Source organism: Pelmatolapia mariae, linkage group LG7 (genome assembly GCF_036321145.2).
Source record: "Pelmatolapia mariae isolate MD_Pm_ZW linkage group LG7, Pm_UMD_F_2, whole genome shotgun sequence".
Classification (NCBI taxonomy): domain Eukaryota; kingdom Metazoa; phylum Chordata; class Actinopteri; order Cichliformes; family Cichlidae; genus Pelmatolapia; species Pelmatolapia mariae.
Genome location: NC_086233.1, coordinates 35,225,908 through 35,245,732, shown reverse-complemented (window position 1 = coordinate 35,245,732; position 19,825 = coordinate 35,225,908). Strand labels below are relative to the sequence as shown.

The 19,825-nt window shown below is 41.2% G+C and overlaps 1 protein-coding gene across 2 annotated transcripts in view; it reads right to left on the bottom strand.

Moving 5' to 3' along the window:
• LOC134631013 (ephrin-A5b-like) overlaps window positions 1-19,535 on the bottom strand; it is an 82,909-nt gene extending 63,374 nt beyond the window's left edge. For both annotated transcript variants that reach the window (XM_063478906.1, XM_063478907.1), the window contains exon 1: window positions 18,653-19,535. In XM_063478906.1, coding sequence (XP_063334976.1) covers window positions 18,653-18,777 — 125 coding nt within the window. In that variant the 5' untranslated portion in view covers window positions 18,778-19,535. The remainder of the gene's footprint in view (window positions 1-18,652) is intronic.
• Window positions 19,536-19,825: the final 290 nt, after the last annotated feature.

The following is a 19,825-nucleotide window of genomic DNA, read 5'->3' as shown; positions in this document are numbered from 1 at the left end:
CAAGGTGTTCCCCCAAAAAAGAAGTTTTTGTATTTGTGTATGCTTATGGCATTCAGATATACACACACACACACACAGATATAAACATACCACACACAGCTTTAAGTAACACCTGAAAGGCAGCAGGCTCCTGTGGGTCATTATGTCATCTGGTAGCATTCAGATTGTAGCTTTGAGAACGCCTCTTCAGATCCACCACCGTACAGGATCTGCACTTAAGAAACTTTCTGCAGCCACTTTGATGAAGAGAGGACTGTGTTTGAAGCTGGTCGACTTTCTGAGAGATGTGACGAGGAGAGGAGAGCCCCTAACTGAGGAGACATCAAGAAACCTATAATTCCAACTTATCTGGTACTGCACAGCACTGCAGCACAGAGAAAGTGAAAAGGAAAAAAGATGTTTGTTAAAAGAGAGAGCCTAATTGGAGAGTGGCTGTGGTCTGAAGTGGTCAGTGTACGGAGAAGGCAGAAAATGAACCCCCCCCAAAAAAAAGATGCTGTGAGCAGCCAAAGTCCAATTAGTGTGGTATATGATGTGGGATCCAAACATTTGTTTACAAAAGGCAGGGTTTTTTTCCGTAGCTCTCACTCTCAGAGACGAGGGACCCCGGTCGGATTCCATGGCGGCTCCACAACAGAGTGGGTGTGGCTACACCACACAAACCTCTGGGCCTTTTGACATTACACTGCGCAACCATGAGGTCAGAGGAAGGCTCTTTCTTCCTTGGCACAAAGGAGTGATTTTTCACTCGCCCCGTGAGAACAGCAGGGAATAATGAACTCTCGGGCCCCTGGTATCACGTTCGGTTTCACACGCGTCAACTCCATTCTGGAGCGGAACAAAAGGGCAGTAGGAGAAACATTTGTGGGGAGGGAACAGTGTGCCCGGGGCATGCCATGCAGGGTGAGTTTGATGCATTTTAATGGCAATATAACCCATGCGATTAGGGGGAAATTATTTCTTAATACATACGTGCCAAGTGTTCCTTATGGCAGGATCTGATATTTTTGCAGCTGATCCTGCAGCGTGTGGCAGAAATGACAGGAAAATCAGAGCTGCACTAGCCTGAGCCGCTGTCCGCCCTTTGTCCACATTATGCTTTCAGCAAATGTCTGGGTCTAACCGAGCTGTGACTTGACTCTACCAGATGGGAGGGGAGTTTGCAAATCTTTGGATTAAAGACTTCACAGTCTGGAATCAAAGCCTAGCTTCAAACTGAATCATCTTGGAAATTAGGATCAGTTTCACCCAAAAAAAGAACTTTAAGAAATTAAATTTCAGCAGAAGTCCAGATGCTTTTAACTGTTATTTTAGTGTATACTTACCGCAAAATAGAATAACAGTTTTTTAGCATAAAAACACAACCCACTGTGCTGTATAGCAGGCAAGCTTTACAGTATAATACTGCCAGCTGTTTGGTTACCATTATATTGCCATTTGAGTGTTTCTATAGTAATCCTATAGTAATGTCTGTGTGAAAGATAAGTGAATGTCCTTACCTCATACCACGAATTCAGTCTGATCTTTCATGGGCATGGAAAGATGAGCATTGTCACCGTTCCCCTACAGTTACAGGAATGCTGCTGTATTAACCATCGTAGCAAATACTGTGGCATTACATGATTGAGCAGTACAAGGGTCTTGGTAATACTCGCACATTTATTAGCTAAATCATAAGACTTTAGTCGGCCATATTACACATCCACAAAAATCATTACAACACCTCTAAACGATCCTCTTTTAACGAACTTTCATCGAAACAAATGCCGTATTGTATCGTAAATGGTAATTTAAATTTCCAAAAAAAATCAGCATTTATATCGTATTCGACTATAATAGCGTAGAACCAGACATTAGTGTACAAACAGTCCATGCGTAACAAATATTTTATTACTTTAGTCCATTCATTACACGATTAAAAAATAAAGGAGCTAAATTATCTTCCAAATCGGCGAACTAAGCTGGAAAAAAATCGTTAACCAAAGAGACAAATTATTAGCGCTATCAGCCACATGCTAGTCTATTTACTCCATGTTATTCCTGCGGAATGAAAAGGAAAATGTGAAGTTTTTAAAAGTATAAATGTTTTGGAAACAATGAAGTGATGCTACTTGAACATGTAGTGTTTTCTGACAAGTTTCCCTGAAAGACTGGTACAAGAAATCTTATTTTTGTGGAGTAATTCTACTTTGACATCTTCTAAAACATCCATCTCCTTGCACTTAGATTTTTTTAATTCGGAGTAATTTTCCTTCAGTTTCTGCTTTCCAGAAAGAGAAGCTCCTCAGGTTCCTCACCTGCTTGACTGTATATAAATGAAAGTGTCTAAATGTGAAAGCAGACTCTCCGGAAATGGAAAGTATCCCCCAAAACACACATTTAATCAGTGAGGCAGAAGTCGATCCCTGCCACTCTAGCTATAAGAGACTCCGTACGTACGAGCATGAGCACCCTGCTCTGTGTCATCTGCTCGCTAAACTAGAAAGCATTTGGGAAAGGCCAGACGGATTAGGCTGCAGTTACTCTGACATGAAAAGCTGCTCTTAATTCAAAAGCTCTCATGGCTGATTAATCACAAATTATGATCAAACAGCTGACTTACAGGATAAACATATGACACCCTGCACACAAGTCTGTGTCTGCATCCGTGTGTGTGTGTGTTTTCCTCTGTGTGCAGACATGCATGGCCTTTGAGCGTGTGTAAAAGTCTCCCCAAAGTCTGCACACTCATTTTCCACAGCAGATTAAATGTGTGTCTGCAGCCACAGAGCACACCGCCAAATTAAAGTCCCCAATGCGCTGACTTTCATCTGTGCAGCACCTGAACTTCTTCTTACAGGATCACAACCAAAGCAATTTGCTGCGAGGATCTGGTCACAAAACTGCTCCAGATTTGGACTAAGGCTTAAAACATTTGTGTTTTCAGCAAGTTGATACTGTACTGAAATATGCAAAAAGCAAAGAGAAAAAAAAAGCTGAGGAAAATATTTTTTAAATAACCTCAAGCTTTAACAAATGTCCACTGGGTGTGTGCTGCACACATGGAGGAAGGGACTTCAGCTCAATCCTGGCCGAGAGCTGAGGAGTTAGCAGAGCAGCCAGGGGTAAAAGTGGATTCTTTCTTTTTTTATACGGTAGAACAAAGCTGTCAAGTCTGAGAAGATTTAATTGCCCTTCTCATTTCTGATAGCAGAGCAGCAACAGCTGGTCGACTAACATCTGGACAGCAGGGTTAGCCAATACGAAAGCCCTAAATGTACTAAAAATCAGAACTGTTGTCTTGTTTTTGTTTTTTTAGCGGGGCTTTGCTGTTAATCCTCATATATTTTTATGATGTACACTTGATTGGTTTACGACATGCTAGCTTAGAAGAGTTCCTACAAAAAAAAGAAAAAAAAATTGGGAATGAGGCCCAAATTTTATTGATATTGCTTTACAACAGCTTTCTGCTGCTTTATTGTGAGCTTGTATAAATGGCAAATTTAATTAAACATATTTTGGAGTGTAAATAAAAACTAAAGCTCTACAAAGCCTAGGATTTTTACAAATTCTAAAATGATGCTAAACACATTTTTTGGTCAACATCACCAAAATGTGAATATGAAGAGAAAATAACATCAATCTACATGGTTTAGCAACATATATGAAAATATGTTAGTTTCACGCATGCACAGATTCACGTGCATTGCAGTATTTTACTAAACAAAGTTTTCATATTATACATGCAAATTCTTCTTCAAATATTATACATGCAAATTCTACAGGGACACAGCACCTGTTTTGTAGGGATTTAACAACTTTTTCAATTATAATAAATACTTTTGGCAAACCAAAAAGACATTTTGGGATTATGACAAACGCAATACAAGACTTAGGAAGCTGTTCCAGCTACTTTTGAGCAAAAGCTAGCTAACAGAGAGAAAAATTTCTATTATATTTTTTTTTTCTTAAGTGAATTTTCAGTTTTTTGTCTAACTTTTTTTCCATCGAAGTTCTGTGACTTCTGACATATTTTAACATTTAGCATACATTTTCAATATTAGAGTTTGTGTTTCTAAAACGGGGTCCTCACATACCTACTATTACCATGCACCGATTTAACCCTGACCTATACAAAGGCAGTTTCTCTAATAAAGTCATATTGCAGCTGCGCGTTAGTATTTTGCAAACTCGGTTTTGTCGTCATTCATTTTGGATTCTCATTAAAAAGCAAAGTGAGAAATAAAAATCAGAGTAAGTAAGGATGCGTGGAAGCAAAAAAAGCAAACTCAGCTCCATGTAACCATCTAACATTTCTATCATGTCATGGGCACTGCAACAGTGTGTATGTGTGCCACAGTACATAGTAACCATACAGTTTACATCTCCCAGAAAGCAGCAGGCTTCTGCAGCATGGATTCAACATGCTGCATTAAGAGCTTTGCTCCCTTCAGGCTACAGTAATTCTGGGTTATTTCTACCCTGGTGTATCTGGCACAGTTCTGGTTATCAGTGCTCTGCGGGCCAATGAAAGCACAGCTGGTCCATGGCTCATTGGCTGCTGAGGGGTTATGATTTAATCCTGATTGGTGACTTTCTACAAGAACACACCCAGTTTTTTTTTTTCATTATGGGTGCAGTGGTGGGGGTATCAGGGAAGGTGGTGGGGGGGTGCTTGGATCAAATTTGCATTTTATCCATTTTCACTGTAGTGTGGAGGGTTTTAACCTAATTTTGAACATTTTGAAGGTTTTTAACGACATGGACGCAATATCGCCAGATTGTTAAAAAAGACTTCTCAGCTGGGGCTTTGGCCTCGCGAGTTGAGTTGATTTAACCCGAAATAATAATTAAAATCATTATAACAAAGTTGACGCAAACTTTCGGCCCACACAGAATCAAAAATTTCTTTGCAGTGATTTCAAATAATCACCAAATAATAGCTACTAATTGGAAAAGTCAAGAAGTGTGTCAAAGAGTCGTGCTGCACCACAGCACCACATCTCCCACTACACTGCTGGGTTGCTGGGCAAAATTTAGAATGGGCCTGCCTCCATACAGGAGTGGATTGGTGGATGGTAAATGTGTGTGACGTCTTAGCCGGCGTGTTTCTCTAACCCCCCTGTGTATCGCGTGTCTAGACCTCACCAGCACTACTTCTGGAAAGACCATGTGACCCAAAGAAGCAGTCACAGGACTTCGACACCCATACATTAAGTCCATTTTTTCCCCCCGTCCTCTTCTTTTTCAATCAATTCTTTCCTTTTATTCCAGCCAATAATCAGAGAGGTTCAAAATAAGTGAAATTGAGGTAAAGCGACAGAAGGGGAAACCAGCGCCAACGAGACGTGGCGGCATTAAGGCGAGGTTCATTCCAAATCCAGTTCGCCTTTGAAAAATGATCAAAGAAATTTTTTTCCCCCCATAATTTAGGCTAAGCAGTCATAAGATTTAAACATCTGAATGCTTTATTGAAAGATTAAAAAAAATCCACATTTTAATGAAAATTTAAAACATAAATGGAGGCTTACATTGACTACTTTTTTGTTTTAACATTTTTTCATGATATAAAAAATGTTCCTGAATTATTAAAATCTTTGACTTTAACATTACATTTAATTTCTTTCGAATTTTATTATTTAAATCAAGTTTACAGCACCATACTGTCATATGTCACAGTAAAAGTCTAAGCCAACTAGTAAACTACAAAATTACATATCAATGCTCAAGACTGTTTTGAAATGCTATTTATGTGTGCTAAAAATAATATCTTTAAAACTTATTTTGACACACCTTGTATAATAAATATATATGTATACATATGAACTATGAATTGAATTTCAGAGAAAAATATGAACTTTAATTATTTTTAATAAAAATACATGTATGTTGATATAAATTGTACCTTTTTACATATTTTATTTACAAATGTATAACTGTTTTTTGTTTGACTATGTAAAAGACATATGAAGACATATGATCATATTTATTGTAGATGCAAGTACAGTTATTAATATAGTTTTGTACATTTACTTAAAGTTGCTGATTCAGCTCCTAAACTATACATTTAACGAAAAATAATTTTTTAACTTCTCTTCCCTTTAACAACTATATAACACCTAACATAAAAAAAGAAAAAAAAATGACACCCTTCTGTGATTTTTATTTCACAACATCGAGTTGTAGTTTTTTGGGGTTTTTTAAGTACATTCATGCAAAGAAAAAATAATTAGTGAACTTTTGGTGACCAGGCTTTTGAAACTTACAGAAGTGCACTAAAACTTAATAGTCACCTCCGTCCAGAGACAGAAATATGAGTACTGAGCCATAAAGACTTCTGATGGAAACCTAAGCAGCCGGCACATTCAGGAAACAAATAAAACATCTTTATGAGCGAGATTTTATGATCTTAATAGGCACACTCCCGGTCCAGTGGCCTCTAAGTGCTCCGCTGGACAGGTCTGTGTTTCAGAGCCGACTTCAGCCACCGGCTACTGTCTGCAGAGCCACACGCAAAAACTCTGCACAACTTACTGTTTTTATTACGCTGCCTGCTGGATAATTAAAAAAAACACTTTCTATGCCTGTGAAGCTGCAATAAATTCCCATTAGCTGTGAGCGATTTTGCACTTTAAAACACTGCATAAGAGACTAATTCAAACACAACAAACTCAGTATATGTAGGAATCATATGGTCTGAGTAAGAGAAACTAGTTCCATGAAAGGTTTTATAGAAAATCGGTGGTTTGGCTGTGCTTATTAAACTGCAATAATCAACATATTTTCCACTTAGTTCGCTCTAATCCTATATTTTCTTTTTAAAGCAGTAATTTTTCAGCAAAAGCAGTGATTAATGTTTAAGTATTTTTAACGTTGGGGAATTCTTGACTTAATCTGTTATTCCATCATTCCAATTCCCTGAAACTTTAAAAAACCCTCATCAAAAACAGCTACATTTTCATGTATGCAAGGGTAAAATTTGAGTGATTTATGTGCTGGATTAAATCAACTCATGACTACCTTTGTAAATTGAATATTTGTAGCTTTTATTTAAGTCTGAACGTAACTTCTTTCTCCAAGAAATTAAAGAAAACTTTTTGTGAGTGTTATTAATATTCAGTTTATTTATCCCTTTACTTTTCTGTTGGTCTAATAACTTTTTGACGTTAAACCGCAGTGAAACTTTAGCCGTCCGCTCGCCTGTTCTTTAAGCCTTTCCTCAGAGTCTCTTTGATGTCGGATGTGGCAGGTTATCTGTGACCTTGTCCCTTTTGTTAAACAGACAATGCGGGCTTGTTGGGCCATTAGTTTTTCTTTGTAGGTGCTCGTCTAGGTGTGATATCCACCCTGTCCCTGCTGATCCCGCAGTCGACCTAAAGAAATGCACTACGGGGACAAAGAAAGTCTTCTGGGGCCAAAAATACCCCAAAGTTATTTACTGCATTCCAAACCAGTCAGAGTAGAACTACCACTAAATTTATCTTAGCTAAACATCGTCAAGTTGAAGATTAAAACCAGTGCATAAGAGGGGTAATAACAGCTGATAACAGCTTCTTGTGTGATTCATGAGAACGTAGTACTCCGCTCCAGCGGAGACGTCTCATTGGCAGGGAAGAGGAGAGCAGCGATTGGCTGAGACGGTGACATAGGCTGTGTCGACTCAGCGCTGGGACCTGTTACGCCAGATGCCCTCCTCTCGTCCCCTGCAATGTTTGCAGCCCCACGCACGCGATCCCTCGCTCCGCTTGGCTGCACCCTCTCATCGCATTACTTCTGCTATTCTAACTCCTCCATCAATTATGCACTAGAATAACTCAGAGCCCTGATGGAGCCAAGACATAAAAGGGGATCATCAGCGCGAGCGCTCGCAGCGTCTGCCCGCGTGTTCCCACCGTGCTGCTGCCATTGCTGCGACCAGTGATATGAGCCGAGGTACCAGCTCATGTAAGGGCAGCTGTGGCGGCGCACACCGAAGGGTTCGTGCAAAAATCAAACGCAGCGTGTACACTCAGCATTGTGTTAGTGGGTCAATCAGAAGCAGCATGAACAACAAGGTGAAAGAGCAGAATTTTACGATGCTAAACTTTTCCTGCCCTCATTGTTGAACTAGCTTCTTTCTAACTGGACTTGAATTTTGATTAATTTGAGGCTGGAGTGCTCGAAAAAGCCTCAAGAAATCAAAACCACACTAGAAGCCACATCATTTTTCAAGATTTGTTTAATCTGGATTCATTTCAGTGCACATGTCGAGTCTTTTTGACTCTTTTTAAGGGCGGGAAAAGTTGCAGTGGCCTCGTTTAGTGTTTCATGCTGATTTTGATAGTTACTCTGCTGCTTTTAGCCTTTATCTATTTTCTTTTAAAGTTTAAGCTCCAGACGTACAATAAACATTTTTATCTCCAGTAATACAAAAATTCTATTTGTCAAATAATTTCCCTCCATAACCGAGTCTAAAAAACCTGAATTATCTTCAGAGAAGTGAAAATTAATTTTGGCAACGCAGAAAAAAATCTCATTTTCACCAGACGTCAGAGCGAAACTTTTAAAATATTCTTGAAAAAAGGAATCGTTTAAAATATTCTCGGGAAAAAAAAACAAGGAATATTTTAAAAGATTCTTTGCGCTCGATTGAAGAAAACCTGACTTTAAGGACTCGGTAGGAGGCGTAAAATACGCCAGGATCAGTAGTGTGGAATGAGAAAACATCAGAAACTGCTCGTGTGATAGCCCAGGATTCGTAACCTACTTTTTTTTCCCCTGAAACAAAATGGAGTCGAATTTGGAAAATGGCTGCCTGTGCTGCACCGCTCCGCCACACACCGCAGAGAAAAAGGCGAAGAGGAGGGGAAGTCAGTCAGCCACGTCTATGGAAAGTGTACAGATCTTGGCAGTCTGAGATTTCAATTAATGGCCCTGAAGTTCGAGCTGTACAATGATAAAATACCAAAAACAATTTAATCACAGTCATTCATCACCAAAGCAACAGAGGCCAGGAAAGGATTTGTGAGAAATAATAAAAAATTTTTAAAAAGGCCAACATCGTGTCGACCCTTCTGCTAAAGTCATGGCGGTCCTGACCTGGATTTCTCCTGGTTTGCGTGTGAAGGTTTGTCCAGGCTCTATCGTGAGATCACAAACAGCTTTTTTAATATTTCATGGGTCCCAAAGCACCAAGTCTGCTGAAATCCAACAGGAGGAAACACTTTTGAGTTTCAACAGGCCGGCGAGCCACACGAAAGGTCCCGCAAAGTCACACCAAGTTCACTAAACAACACACGCAGATAAATAACAGTCAATATTTTTCACCGCGGGAGTCTGAAAATGGCTAAACAGCTAAAAAGCCTTCTCTGTTGTGGTATGAAAAAATCACAGCTCTTAACCAGCATCAGATAAACCCCCATACCAAAACGATTACACGAGACATTTGAACCCGAGAAACAAAAGCAATTAGGCAGCAGCAGAGTCTCCCACAAAAGCTTTTGGTTCATCAGAGATATTTTGGTTTGTCTTTGTGGCTAAAAACAACAAAAAAAATATGCCTATGGTACGTGAAGCTCCGAGAGCTTCATCGCTCTGTGAATCACACATGATTCAACAAACTGACTGGAACAGTAACACGCTCACACATCAGCTTTGTCTAATTTCTTCCAAGATACACAGAAAACCCAAAGTCAGCAGCCGTTTAAAATCAGGAAATATCGTCCCATTGAGGAGGTACGCATACTTTTCGTTTCAGGCCTCCCTCCAAAAGCCGCACTGACCCAAATTTAGTTCCAGAAACACTGACTTGGAGGTTTGGCCCCTGCTGTCAAAATGATCACATTTGCTTTTCATCAAGCATATATCTGAAGCCAGTTTAGGTTTCAGATGTAATTGTGTATGATTTGAATCCACTGAAGTGCCAATTTTCTCATTACATCCATTTGTCTTAAACCAGAGGAGACAGCAAAACCTTTTTCTTTGCTGAGTCAGAAAAAACTACAGAAAAATCAAACTTTTATCCTCATCAGTCTAAAAATAAAAAAGCTCAAGGAGACTAATTCACTTTTAAATAATCCAAACATGTCAAAGAAAACTTTTCCACCTGATTCATTTACTTAGTAAAATACACCTTTAACTTCATTAAAGCAAAAATTTATCACTGTTGTCAAGTCATTTTATCGGTCATAACTCCTGAAAAGTCCCAGTTAAGCAACATCATTTGAACTTTTGTTTCCAGCACTTTTCTTCTTCTTACTTTCTGGTAAGAAACAACATAGAGTGAGGCCAAAAAATGCATTACAATCAAGAAAAATGGATTAAAGTTGACTGGCACTGGGTTTGCATGAGGTAATCTGGTTCAATAATTCACACAGTACCCACACATTTTCCTCCAAAACTGATGATTTTAGTGTGAACGGTGGCACACGATTTAAGAAACAATTGGAACGCACGTCTCGACAGTTTTTGGAGTCCAGAAAGGGACGCCAGGATGGCTGAGCAACCACCCTGCCATCTTTGATACTAAGTGATGCCCTGCAAACAGCGGCAGCCGTGCCCAGTCTGTTAGCAGCTTAGTGGCTCTTAGGACTTTTTGGAGGCACTTTTTTGAAGCTTTACTGCAGTCATTAGGAGTTAAGACTGATTAATGTGAATGGTCAGGCAGGGCCTGGCTTTCTGAGGGAAGAACAGAGAGGGGTGAAGGGTCTCACAGGAAGTGTTTTGTGTCTCCACACAAAGGGGAGGCTGACCTCTTAAGCCCCTTAGAGCCTCTTTGCTAATACCCTCACCGGTGCCTACAAAGACACAGGGGATGCCATTTCACCACTCACATTTAAAGAGCACACACACACACATACACACAAAAAAGGCCCGCTAAGATTAAAACGGCAGAAAAGTGAAGCTCTGTGCAGCGGAGTGAGACGGTGTGAGATCAGGCCTGAAGAGTCTCCCACTAACACAGTGACTGTCACGCATATCAAACGCAAGAAGCCAAACTCTCACAGTATCTGATCTGAACTCTTATGGATCTTATCGAGGATCTGCTAAGTCACAGTTAAAGTTTTATTTCTTAAACACAAAGGGAAAAAATCTGAAAAAAAAAAAATATATATATATATATACTGTATATTACAACCGGTTCCCTGAAACAAATTGGTATTTTTCACATTTTACATTCTTTCTGGTTCATCTTTAATCACAACTCTTAAAAATCAGCTATAAAAATCTAATTGTACCGATCTAGACATGATTTATTGATCCTTTCTAGAGTCTGGTCCTGTAATCTGCCTTTTCTTGGTCTAGATTCTGAGCAGATTTGCATGATTGACAGGACAATGTGTGAAAGGCTCTGGCTCATTCTTTACTTTCACTAGATCAAAAAACTTTTAATGGCATTTTGCCTTATTCTGGTTTCTTTTTCTAAAACTTGACACAAGTTTTGTTGCATAAGCGTTTTTCTACTTTCCACTTTTCCTAAACCGAAAGATGATATTTACCGTTTTCTGTCTTTTTTCAACTTGCACTCACTTTTACTGAATTCCTCACAAAAGTATACATTTTCAAATCTACAGTAAGCACATTTTTCTATACGTCAAGAGCCACTCTAGACTCTAGCACCGCCTTTTTAGTCTATTTCAAGAAACCTAAAAGTGCAACAAACTGACTTTTTTCTTCATTCATGCAAATTAACAAGCATAATATCGACATTCACATACATTTTACATGTGTGTGAATTTTAAGTTATGCTGCAAGGGCAGATTTTTTCGCTTTATAAAATTCAAGAACTGGGTAGTTTTTCTTTCCTCTATGATTTTAATTGAACTATTTTGATCTTTTTCAAGAAAAAATGATTTGAGAGAATTTGTAGTAAAAGTAACTCACACTGTACTATAAAACTATAAGGCCATTTTCTTTTAAACTTTTGTGAAAATACACTTTTAATGCTCTTGAGTTGCTTTGTTCTTCTTTCTTTCGAAACACTTGATTTGTACTGAAAACAAGTTGAATTTATTGTGTTCGGCAGATGTTTTTCATTTTGGTATTTTTTGTAAATACTAAGCGTTAGAAAATTCTTACCACACGTTCACAAGTATCTCCAATTAAATTAATACCTCATTAGCTGACTTTTTTTCACTTCTTTAAATCCAAGAAGTGGTATTATTCTTTAAAAAGTCTTTTGATGATGTAAAGGAGATTTTTCATTATTATTTTACATGCAAAGACATTTTCAGGTTTCCTGGGGTGCTTTATTGGAGATTTAATGATTGATTTTAATCATTGTTGAATTATTCATAGCTTATTATTCTTTCAATATATCAATGTTTATCCCATAAAACCATCTAATTGTGTACCATGAAATTATACTTCTTAGGATTTTTTTTTTTTTTGCACTTTAGATTTTTCTGACTCTTGGAGTAATTTTACTTAAAATTATTGGAGAACTGCAGTAATTTAACACACAGTCATCTAAACTACTATCAGCCTTTTTCCCTGCTTTGCTGAAATGAGGTTGTATTCAAATTTTGGTCAACAGATAATTTTTTCCACTTAATTCAAGTGTGATTTTTCTCCAGCGTTGATTCCTGAAAATTCTTAAAGTGAGCTGATTTCTCTTGGAATCTGTTTGGTGTCGTGGTGCTGCACTGTCAGCTGTTTTTTTTTTTTTTTTTTGCTCTCACGAATACGAAACTAAAACTATTTAGAATCGAAAAAGATGGAAAATCTGGCAATGAAAAACAAAAATGGCAAAGGAAAATGAGATGCATCGATATGTTGCTGTATCTACAGTGCATTCACTGTGCTGGACCTCAAAAGAGATACTGCTGTAAACCAGTAAACCCACTACACAAGCTTTACACTGTTTCCTGTCAATCACTCCCTGGCAGCCTGGGGTCGTGCCCTTATTAAGGCTGATTTATGGTCCCACACTGATGACAGTGTGTAAGAATTGTGGGAGTTGAACCAACAACAGAAGCGATGGAGACACATTTGTGGTCGTTCCTACAAAAGGCCAACAGCTAGTCACCCATTAACAGTGACCACGCTCAGGCTGAAAGACTGGCTTAAACCATAAACCTTTTTGCAGTTGTCTATATTTCCAGGCATTCCACATATTTATGAAACAGCCCCCAAGTGGCAGCAGACTACTATAACAGGTAGATGTATATATGCAAAGCTCCGCATAGCACCAATGCAGTACCATGAGGGAGTCTTTAGTCAGAGCATAAAGGGAGGATTGAGGCAGCTTCACTCTCCAGGCAGTCACAGACGGCATGTAGATTGACGGGTCTCCACAGGAAAGCTTTCCCCCTCTTTGCAGAAAACTGAGACTATAAAGCTCCCGGTTTAATTGACCCAAAGGTTCACCCTTCCTGAAGTACATTCTGTAAGGTACTACTGATTAAAGTACACAGAGTGGTAGGAAACGGACATATGAGAAGTTGAATATGGGAGATTTCTTATCTGAGATTTGACGCTCTTTCATTTCATGCACTGAGAGACTGAAGTGCTGCGAGCGGGCTTAATGCTTCTGCACTCTGTAATAAAATGGAAGGTAAACCTCAGATAAGATGCCTCTCGTGCTCAGTTTATTGACAGTTTCTGAAGCCCCCGGTGCAGGAAATCACATTTGCTCTGCTCTCTTTGATGCCTTTTGAGACTGACACTTCCTCAGGGTGGAAACACTGGTTCTGACCCCACCCTGGGATGCCGCGGCCTGGACACTGTTCCCCTGCTGTAGCCTCTGGCCTCTTATGTGTAAGTTTCTCCGTAGAAACCCCCTGCCCCACCTTAGATAGCACACGCACACTCTTCACTTCCACCTCTCCCTCTCCCGTCTCCTCCTCCTCCTCTCTGTCTCTGCATAGCTAAAAAGCCGGCTATGGGCTGCTGAGTACGAGTGGAACAATAGCGGCCTTTCAGGCGTTCTGTGCCAGCGCTGGGAGAGGACTACGGTCCTGAGACCCAGTCAATATTTGGACGTGGTTGCCTTTTTGTGTCCGTTTTTAATCCAAGCGGAACCAAGCGGCAGGGAGCCGGGAAAAGGCTGAGAGGGGAAAGCGAGGGTAAACACTGGGAACAATGCAAATGGGGCAACTCACAATGCCACTGGGAAACTATCACAACATCAGCTCGCCACCAAGTGAAAAATGGAGTATTGTTTCTTTAAGTGGAGATTAAAAAGAGAGTGGTGTAGGAAAAGCAAATATCGGAGATCATTCTGCCATGAGGAGAACTGTGCACGCGGAGGGTTTCACTGCAAACGGCCAATCATCAGAGAGGTCTTTTAAGTGAACACTTAAACATGAAAAGAGGCCACTGAAAAGATTCTTTGACTGTCTTATGGAGAAATATGTTGCATCTGCTGTGGAAAGCTTTGGATGAGCATTATCAAGGATTAAAGGAAACCCCTGGGGTGACAGTGCTCCCCCTGAATGCTGGAATCCCTCTCTGCCCAGCTGTCAGGTCGTTAGTCCCACCCAATGAGGTTCTTTGATGACGAGGGGTATCAGTTTCCATGGCATCGGAGACACAAACAGCTTGGGAGATTAGGGTCGGAACTCAGCCCTGATTCTCAGTTGATCCCACCTATCAGCAACAAATAAACACCTTGGGCGAAGGCAACGCCTGCATGCGGACCATATGGACCCGGGTGGGCTTTAATGAAGCAGCTAAATAGCTGGTGAGCGGGGAATTCGCTAATAGCTCCTTGTCAGAGCAGCACTAAATACCCAACTCGTTCACTTTATTCCATCATTTGGTTACTGACACAGCCGGCTAAGCTGACAAGGAACATCTGTGGCTCATTTTTCTTACATGAGTGTTTCCACAAGGAAAAGCTGCAGTTTTTGTTTTCCAGGTTTCTTGCCTTGAGTGGGCTGTTTTTACCCTGCTGTTACTTTTTTAATAAACGCTTCATATGTTACATTTATGAGGATGGATCACACTAGGTGAACATTTAATAATATAATCTCATAAGATTTATTGAGGGCCTGTAAGCCACAACTGGATTTATTGCTAGTTTTCACATCATACTTCATATAGTTATTACTAAAGGTGGTCTCTATACTGTTATGAGCATTAAAACCTTCACAGGAAAACACTTTATAAGGTAGGATAGACATTAAATTAATAGTCATAGATAAGTTATTAATGCTTTATTACTTTGACATTAACAAATATTTGTTGGCACTCCAAGATCTGCTCAACTAAACATTTAAAGTTATTTCTTAAACATTTGGTACAACTTTTTAAAGCAGATTGCAGGAGCAGTTAACCGTAATACCTGAAAATACATCAACAACATTTCAAAAACTTTTTTTATTTTTGATCATATGTTTCTCTCCTTCTAAATGAGAGGTTCTCAGTGTTTTTTGGGGCCAGAGACTTCTTACAGAGGAGAAAATCTTCCAAGGAACCCCAGAATAATCCCAACACAGATTTAAGTGGCTGGGGCTCAGCATCACTTGACGATGTGGACTCACTCAAATGGATCTTCATGCTCGCAGCTGGCTAGCTGGCTAAAATGCCGAGCTACGGAGCAGCAGGAATGGTCCGTTACACCCTGAGAGAAGCGGATAGTCTCATGATATCATGTGTCACGACCATAGGAGAGTTTCAACTGGCCCAAAAGATAACGTAATGGACACAATATGCCTGTTTTACTGACTTTAATACACTAACATACTAATCGTAATGGATCACTTTGCAGAAATGAGGTCCTAAAACGCCCTGAGGTGTGTTATTATGAATATTAGTGCATCTGTAAATCTCACTAAATCTTCCATCACGGTTGGGCTGTAAATGTGAATAGCAGAAAAATGTTTTGCAACCCGACAACACAAAAGTTTGTCTGCAAAATTGCTTTCTACACATCTGTCGATACACATAATTCCTTTAATAAACTCATTTTTTATGAACAATTTATTAAGTACACAGTTCTTATTAACCTTCTCAAACGGCACGGCCACCACACAGACAATATCTGACCTAAGAGGAGGCACACACTCTTTGCAGATTTATGTAAAACACCAGCATTTTTAAAGTTTATATCCAAATTAGCTGCTTTCCAAAGCAGCATAGCAGCCAAGTGCACGGCTAACACCCCCTTAAACTAATGAGACAGATTTTTCCTGTCTCCTCCAGCCTCTACACCAGACAGATTTAGCTGACAGACAATAATCTGAAGTCTTTTTAGTTCTTTTTGAGGGATTTAACATTTAAAAAAATAACTATAAGTCATTATATCAATTATGTGTGAGCTGTTTCTTTTTAACAAGTCTCCCTGATACTGGAGTTCTCTTTAATTTCATTAAGTAGCTTATACGAGCACAGCGACTCGCTGTCACCGACTGTGAAAGCTTTTCAAACTCCAGGCAAGGCTGAGCCATCCTGAGGGCTGTAAATCCCTCCACCACCGCTCCAAGTCCCGCTCATCTGAGCCTAATCAGCACCGAGCATCAGCGCAGGAAGATTGTTCCCCAAGATGAAAGCAAGGCAAACACGAACGCAACGTTTATCGAAATTACAAAAAAGGGCTCCTTCCAGCTCCTCTGAAACAATGGAAAAAAACATGAAAATGTCAAAGCATTTCCATTTTTCACGACTCACTTCCCATTTCAATTCCAGAGCTCCTGTAGGGCATTTCATGAATGGCTGAGTATGGACTGCTGCTCCGGATGCCATTTTTCCTCACTTTGGTCAAATATGCAGCAGAAACAGGAGAAGAGGGGGGTAAGAAAGCTCATCTGGAAGTTGGGACTGTACCGCAGCAGGTTCCCAGGACTCCAACACTGAGTATGGTTACATTAAACAGCGGGGATTCAGCACCCGCCAGCTTGTATGGAATACTCTTAAGTTCTGCTGTGGGTCAGGGGCCCCTGGGCTTTTTAGCATGGCCCTCTTTTACATTATACAGCAAGGGTCAGGTTTAGATTAAAGTCATGAATGAGAAAAGGAGACAGTCATTTAGAGTTACTCATTTATTTAGTCCCTATTCTGTCGAGACAAAGCCCAGGCAGGGTGCCGTGCTGGGCCCGTCATCGGGCCCCATGGCCAGCGGTACTGCCCTGGTTTTGACCCTGACAACGGTCCCCTCTGTGCTGCTTAACCCGCAACTTGCCTGGTTACTACCAAGTGTGTGACCTCAGCATGTGTGGATCTCTCACAAGACCGAGCGCCACGCTGTGCCTTGGCCGCTGCTGAAATACCCCTGTGTACCCCCTTATTGTCTGCCCCAGCATGGGCCAGGAGGAGGGCGGAGGAGGCGGAGGGGACACTTGGATAAGGGGGTGGGGGGGAAGCATGGCAACCAAGAAACTAGACTTGGGAACTGGGAACTGCTTCAATGCCAAAAATGGAGGGAGGAGAGGACCTGCAGCCAGCGAGTGTGACAGAAGGCTGTTATCAGACTCAGATATCTTTCTGTTAGCAGCAGAGCAAGAACTGCATCACCTCCTTTGATGTCACCGCCACAGCATTTGCATTTCTATCATTAACATCCTGTCAGTTTAACTCCTCTGTAACACACGCTTGCCCTCAGGGTGACCATTACAAAGACATGCGAAGGCTCTTGATGTGTGTTTTGACTGTTGAAGCCCAGAAACCAGTTCCTGGCCCCTGAGCAAATGTTGATATAATATTTATTTATTGACTCATGCTGAAACTGCAGCCTGCTAATAAAGAAAATATTCAAGCTGAAACAAAGTGACAAACACTCATCATATCACTATGTGCTCCGGTGCTGAAGGTGGAAAAGTGAAGCACTGAGTCACTGAGGGAGGGAGGCGCCCGGGCACAGGCAGGAGGAAGTTTCGGAGGAGAAATGTCACCTCAGGATCCAAGCAAAAGTTTCTGGGAGAAACCTCTCAAACAGGAAGCAAGAAACACATCAGATTACAATTTATCAGCTCTCTCGGGGCAAAGCGATGTGTGAGTGTGATAGATCAATAACATTAACCCTAAGCTGACAGTGAATATCAGCAATCCCTCACAGGATGAGTCTCCATTTGGCACCAAAACGATCCTGTCATTTCTAATCGATGACAGCAGACTGCAAGCGGCTCAGCATTATTTTTAAAGCAGCACAGTAACGCATTCCCAGCAGCACTTGTAACACTTCTGCATTCAAATTTCCAGCCTGATAATGTGGAGCAAACAGTGAGCATTAATGGATAACAGCACGTAAATGACAGCCTGTGTAAAAACACCTTGTTGTTGAGGAGCTGTCACGGGGAGATTTATGCTGCTAAATGTGCACGGTTCATTACAAAGAAGACTCAGACATGAGGGACAATCTTCAATCAATGCAACAATCCATCAACAAGGACAACAATTATTAAGGTGAGTGAGGCAGCGAGCAATCTGCCAGGCTTGCGTTTGAAGATTTAAAGATGGTGGCACTTCAAAGGCAAACGTTACATCATGGATACAAACAGGTGTGATAACAGCTGAGCCATTAAATTATCAGTATTTAACGTTGGGTTTTCGCTTTGCTTCCTAAAGTGCATTACCTTCAGTTGCGCGCACCTGTAATGCCACAAATGGAGCTGAGAGTGTAACCACCTCAACCGATCAATCAGCCTTTTGCACTGCTGCACACGGGGCAGCGCACAGGGCGCTCCTGCGGGGCACAGGGAGCCCCCTCTCCCCGCTCCGTGTCGCTGCGTCCCTGTGGGATAGCGGGATTACTTACTTGGGGTTGGTTCTGTTCCAGAAGACGGCGTAGCGGTCGGAAACCACCTTGGAAGCAGGGTCCTGGCCGTACACGCACATCCCAATGATGAGGATGAGGAAGAGGATCATGTCCACCTGCGGCATAATTGCTGTGGAACTCCGATGAACTGAAAATTGGCCGAAAGTCCTTCTTGAATCAGGTTTAAAAGCTCTGATGTGTGCTGGTGGTGCCTGTGTGAATGACAGTCCACTTTTATTTCCTTAAAGATGGAGCTCTATTCTTCTGTACCTGGAGCTTAAACGCCGTCTTCTTCATTTAAAGCAGCAACTTGGGGTTTTAGCAGTCAGATCATTTCCTCGATCGGATCTACTTTAAGTCAAGAGACGCCACAAAATCACCGTTTCAGCCACGGCTCAACTCCGCACCGCGCAGCGAACAGTTTCTCCAACTCGCAGTGAAACAGTTCAAAACAGGAGGCAGCCCTGCGCAATCTACGCAGTACAGAAGAATTATATATATGTGTGTGTGTGTGTGTGTCTGTTAGAATAAAAGAATCAGAGAGAAAGTGTTCCTGCTAGCGCAGAGATTTTAAAAAGAAAAAGCGCAGACACGCAGTCCCCGTGTCGCCGCTCTCGCCAGCTCGGGACCTCTCCTCTGGCTCTCCGTGGATCCAGCGACAACCACTCAAAGCAGCAGCTTCAGCTCCGGCTGAATCCGCAGCTGTCCGATCTCTCCTATCCAAGCGACCGAGAGCAACAGCACGAGATAACAAAGCTCTCGTGGAAACGCGCGCGGTCTTCAGGTTAAATGTCCCCCGACGAGCGGCTCCGCCACGTAACCGAGAGCGCGCCAGAAGCGGTGCGAAGCAAGTAAAAGCAGCGCCGTGTGGCTCCCGCTGCCATGCTCTCCCGGACCAACCCCCCCTTCTCCTCCTCTACACCCCCCCCCCCCCCCCCCCTCTCTCTCTCTCTCTCTCTTTCTCTTCTACTGGGCCAGCCGGGAAACACTGGAAAAAAATCTTGACAGTTGAGAGGCTAGAGCTCGGACTGTTCAGTCTTCTTGATTCTCTTTCCCCAGGAAAATAAGTCAAATAAAACCTGGATTCATCGGCTGTTTTTGCTTTGTTCCCACTTTTAAATAAACCATTTCCCCCCGAGGAGATCGTTTTTTGAATGAAAAAATGATCCAACC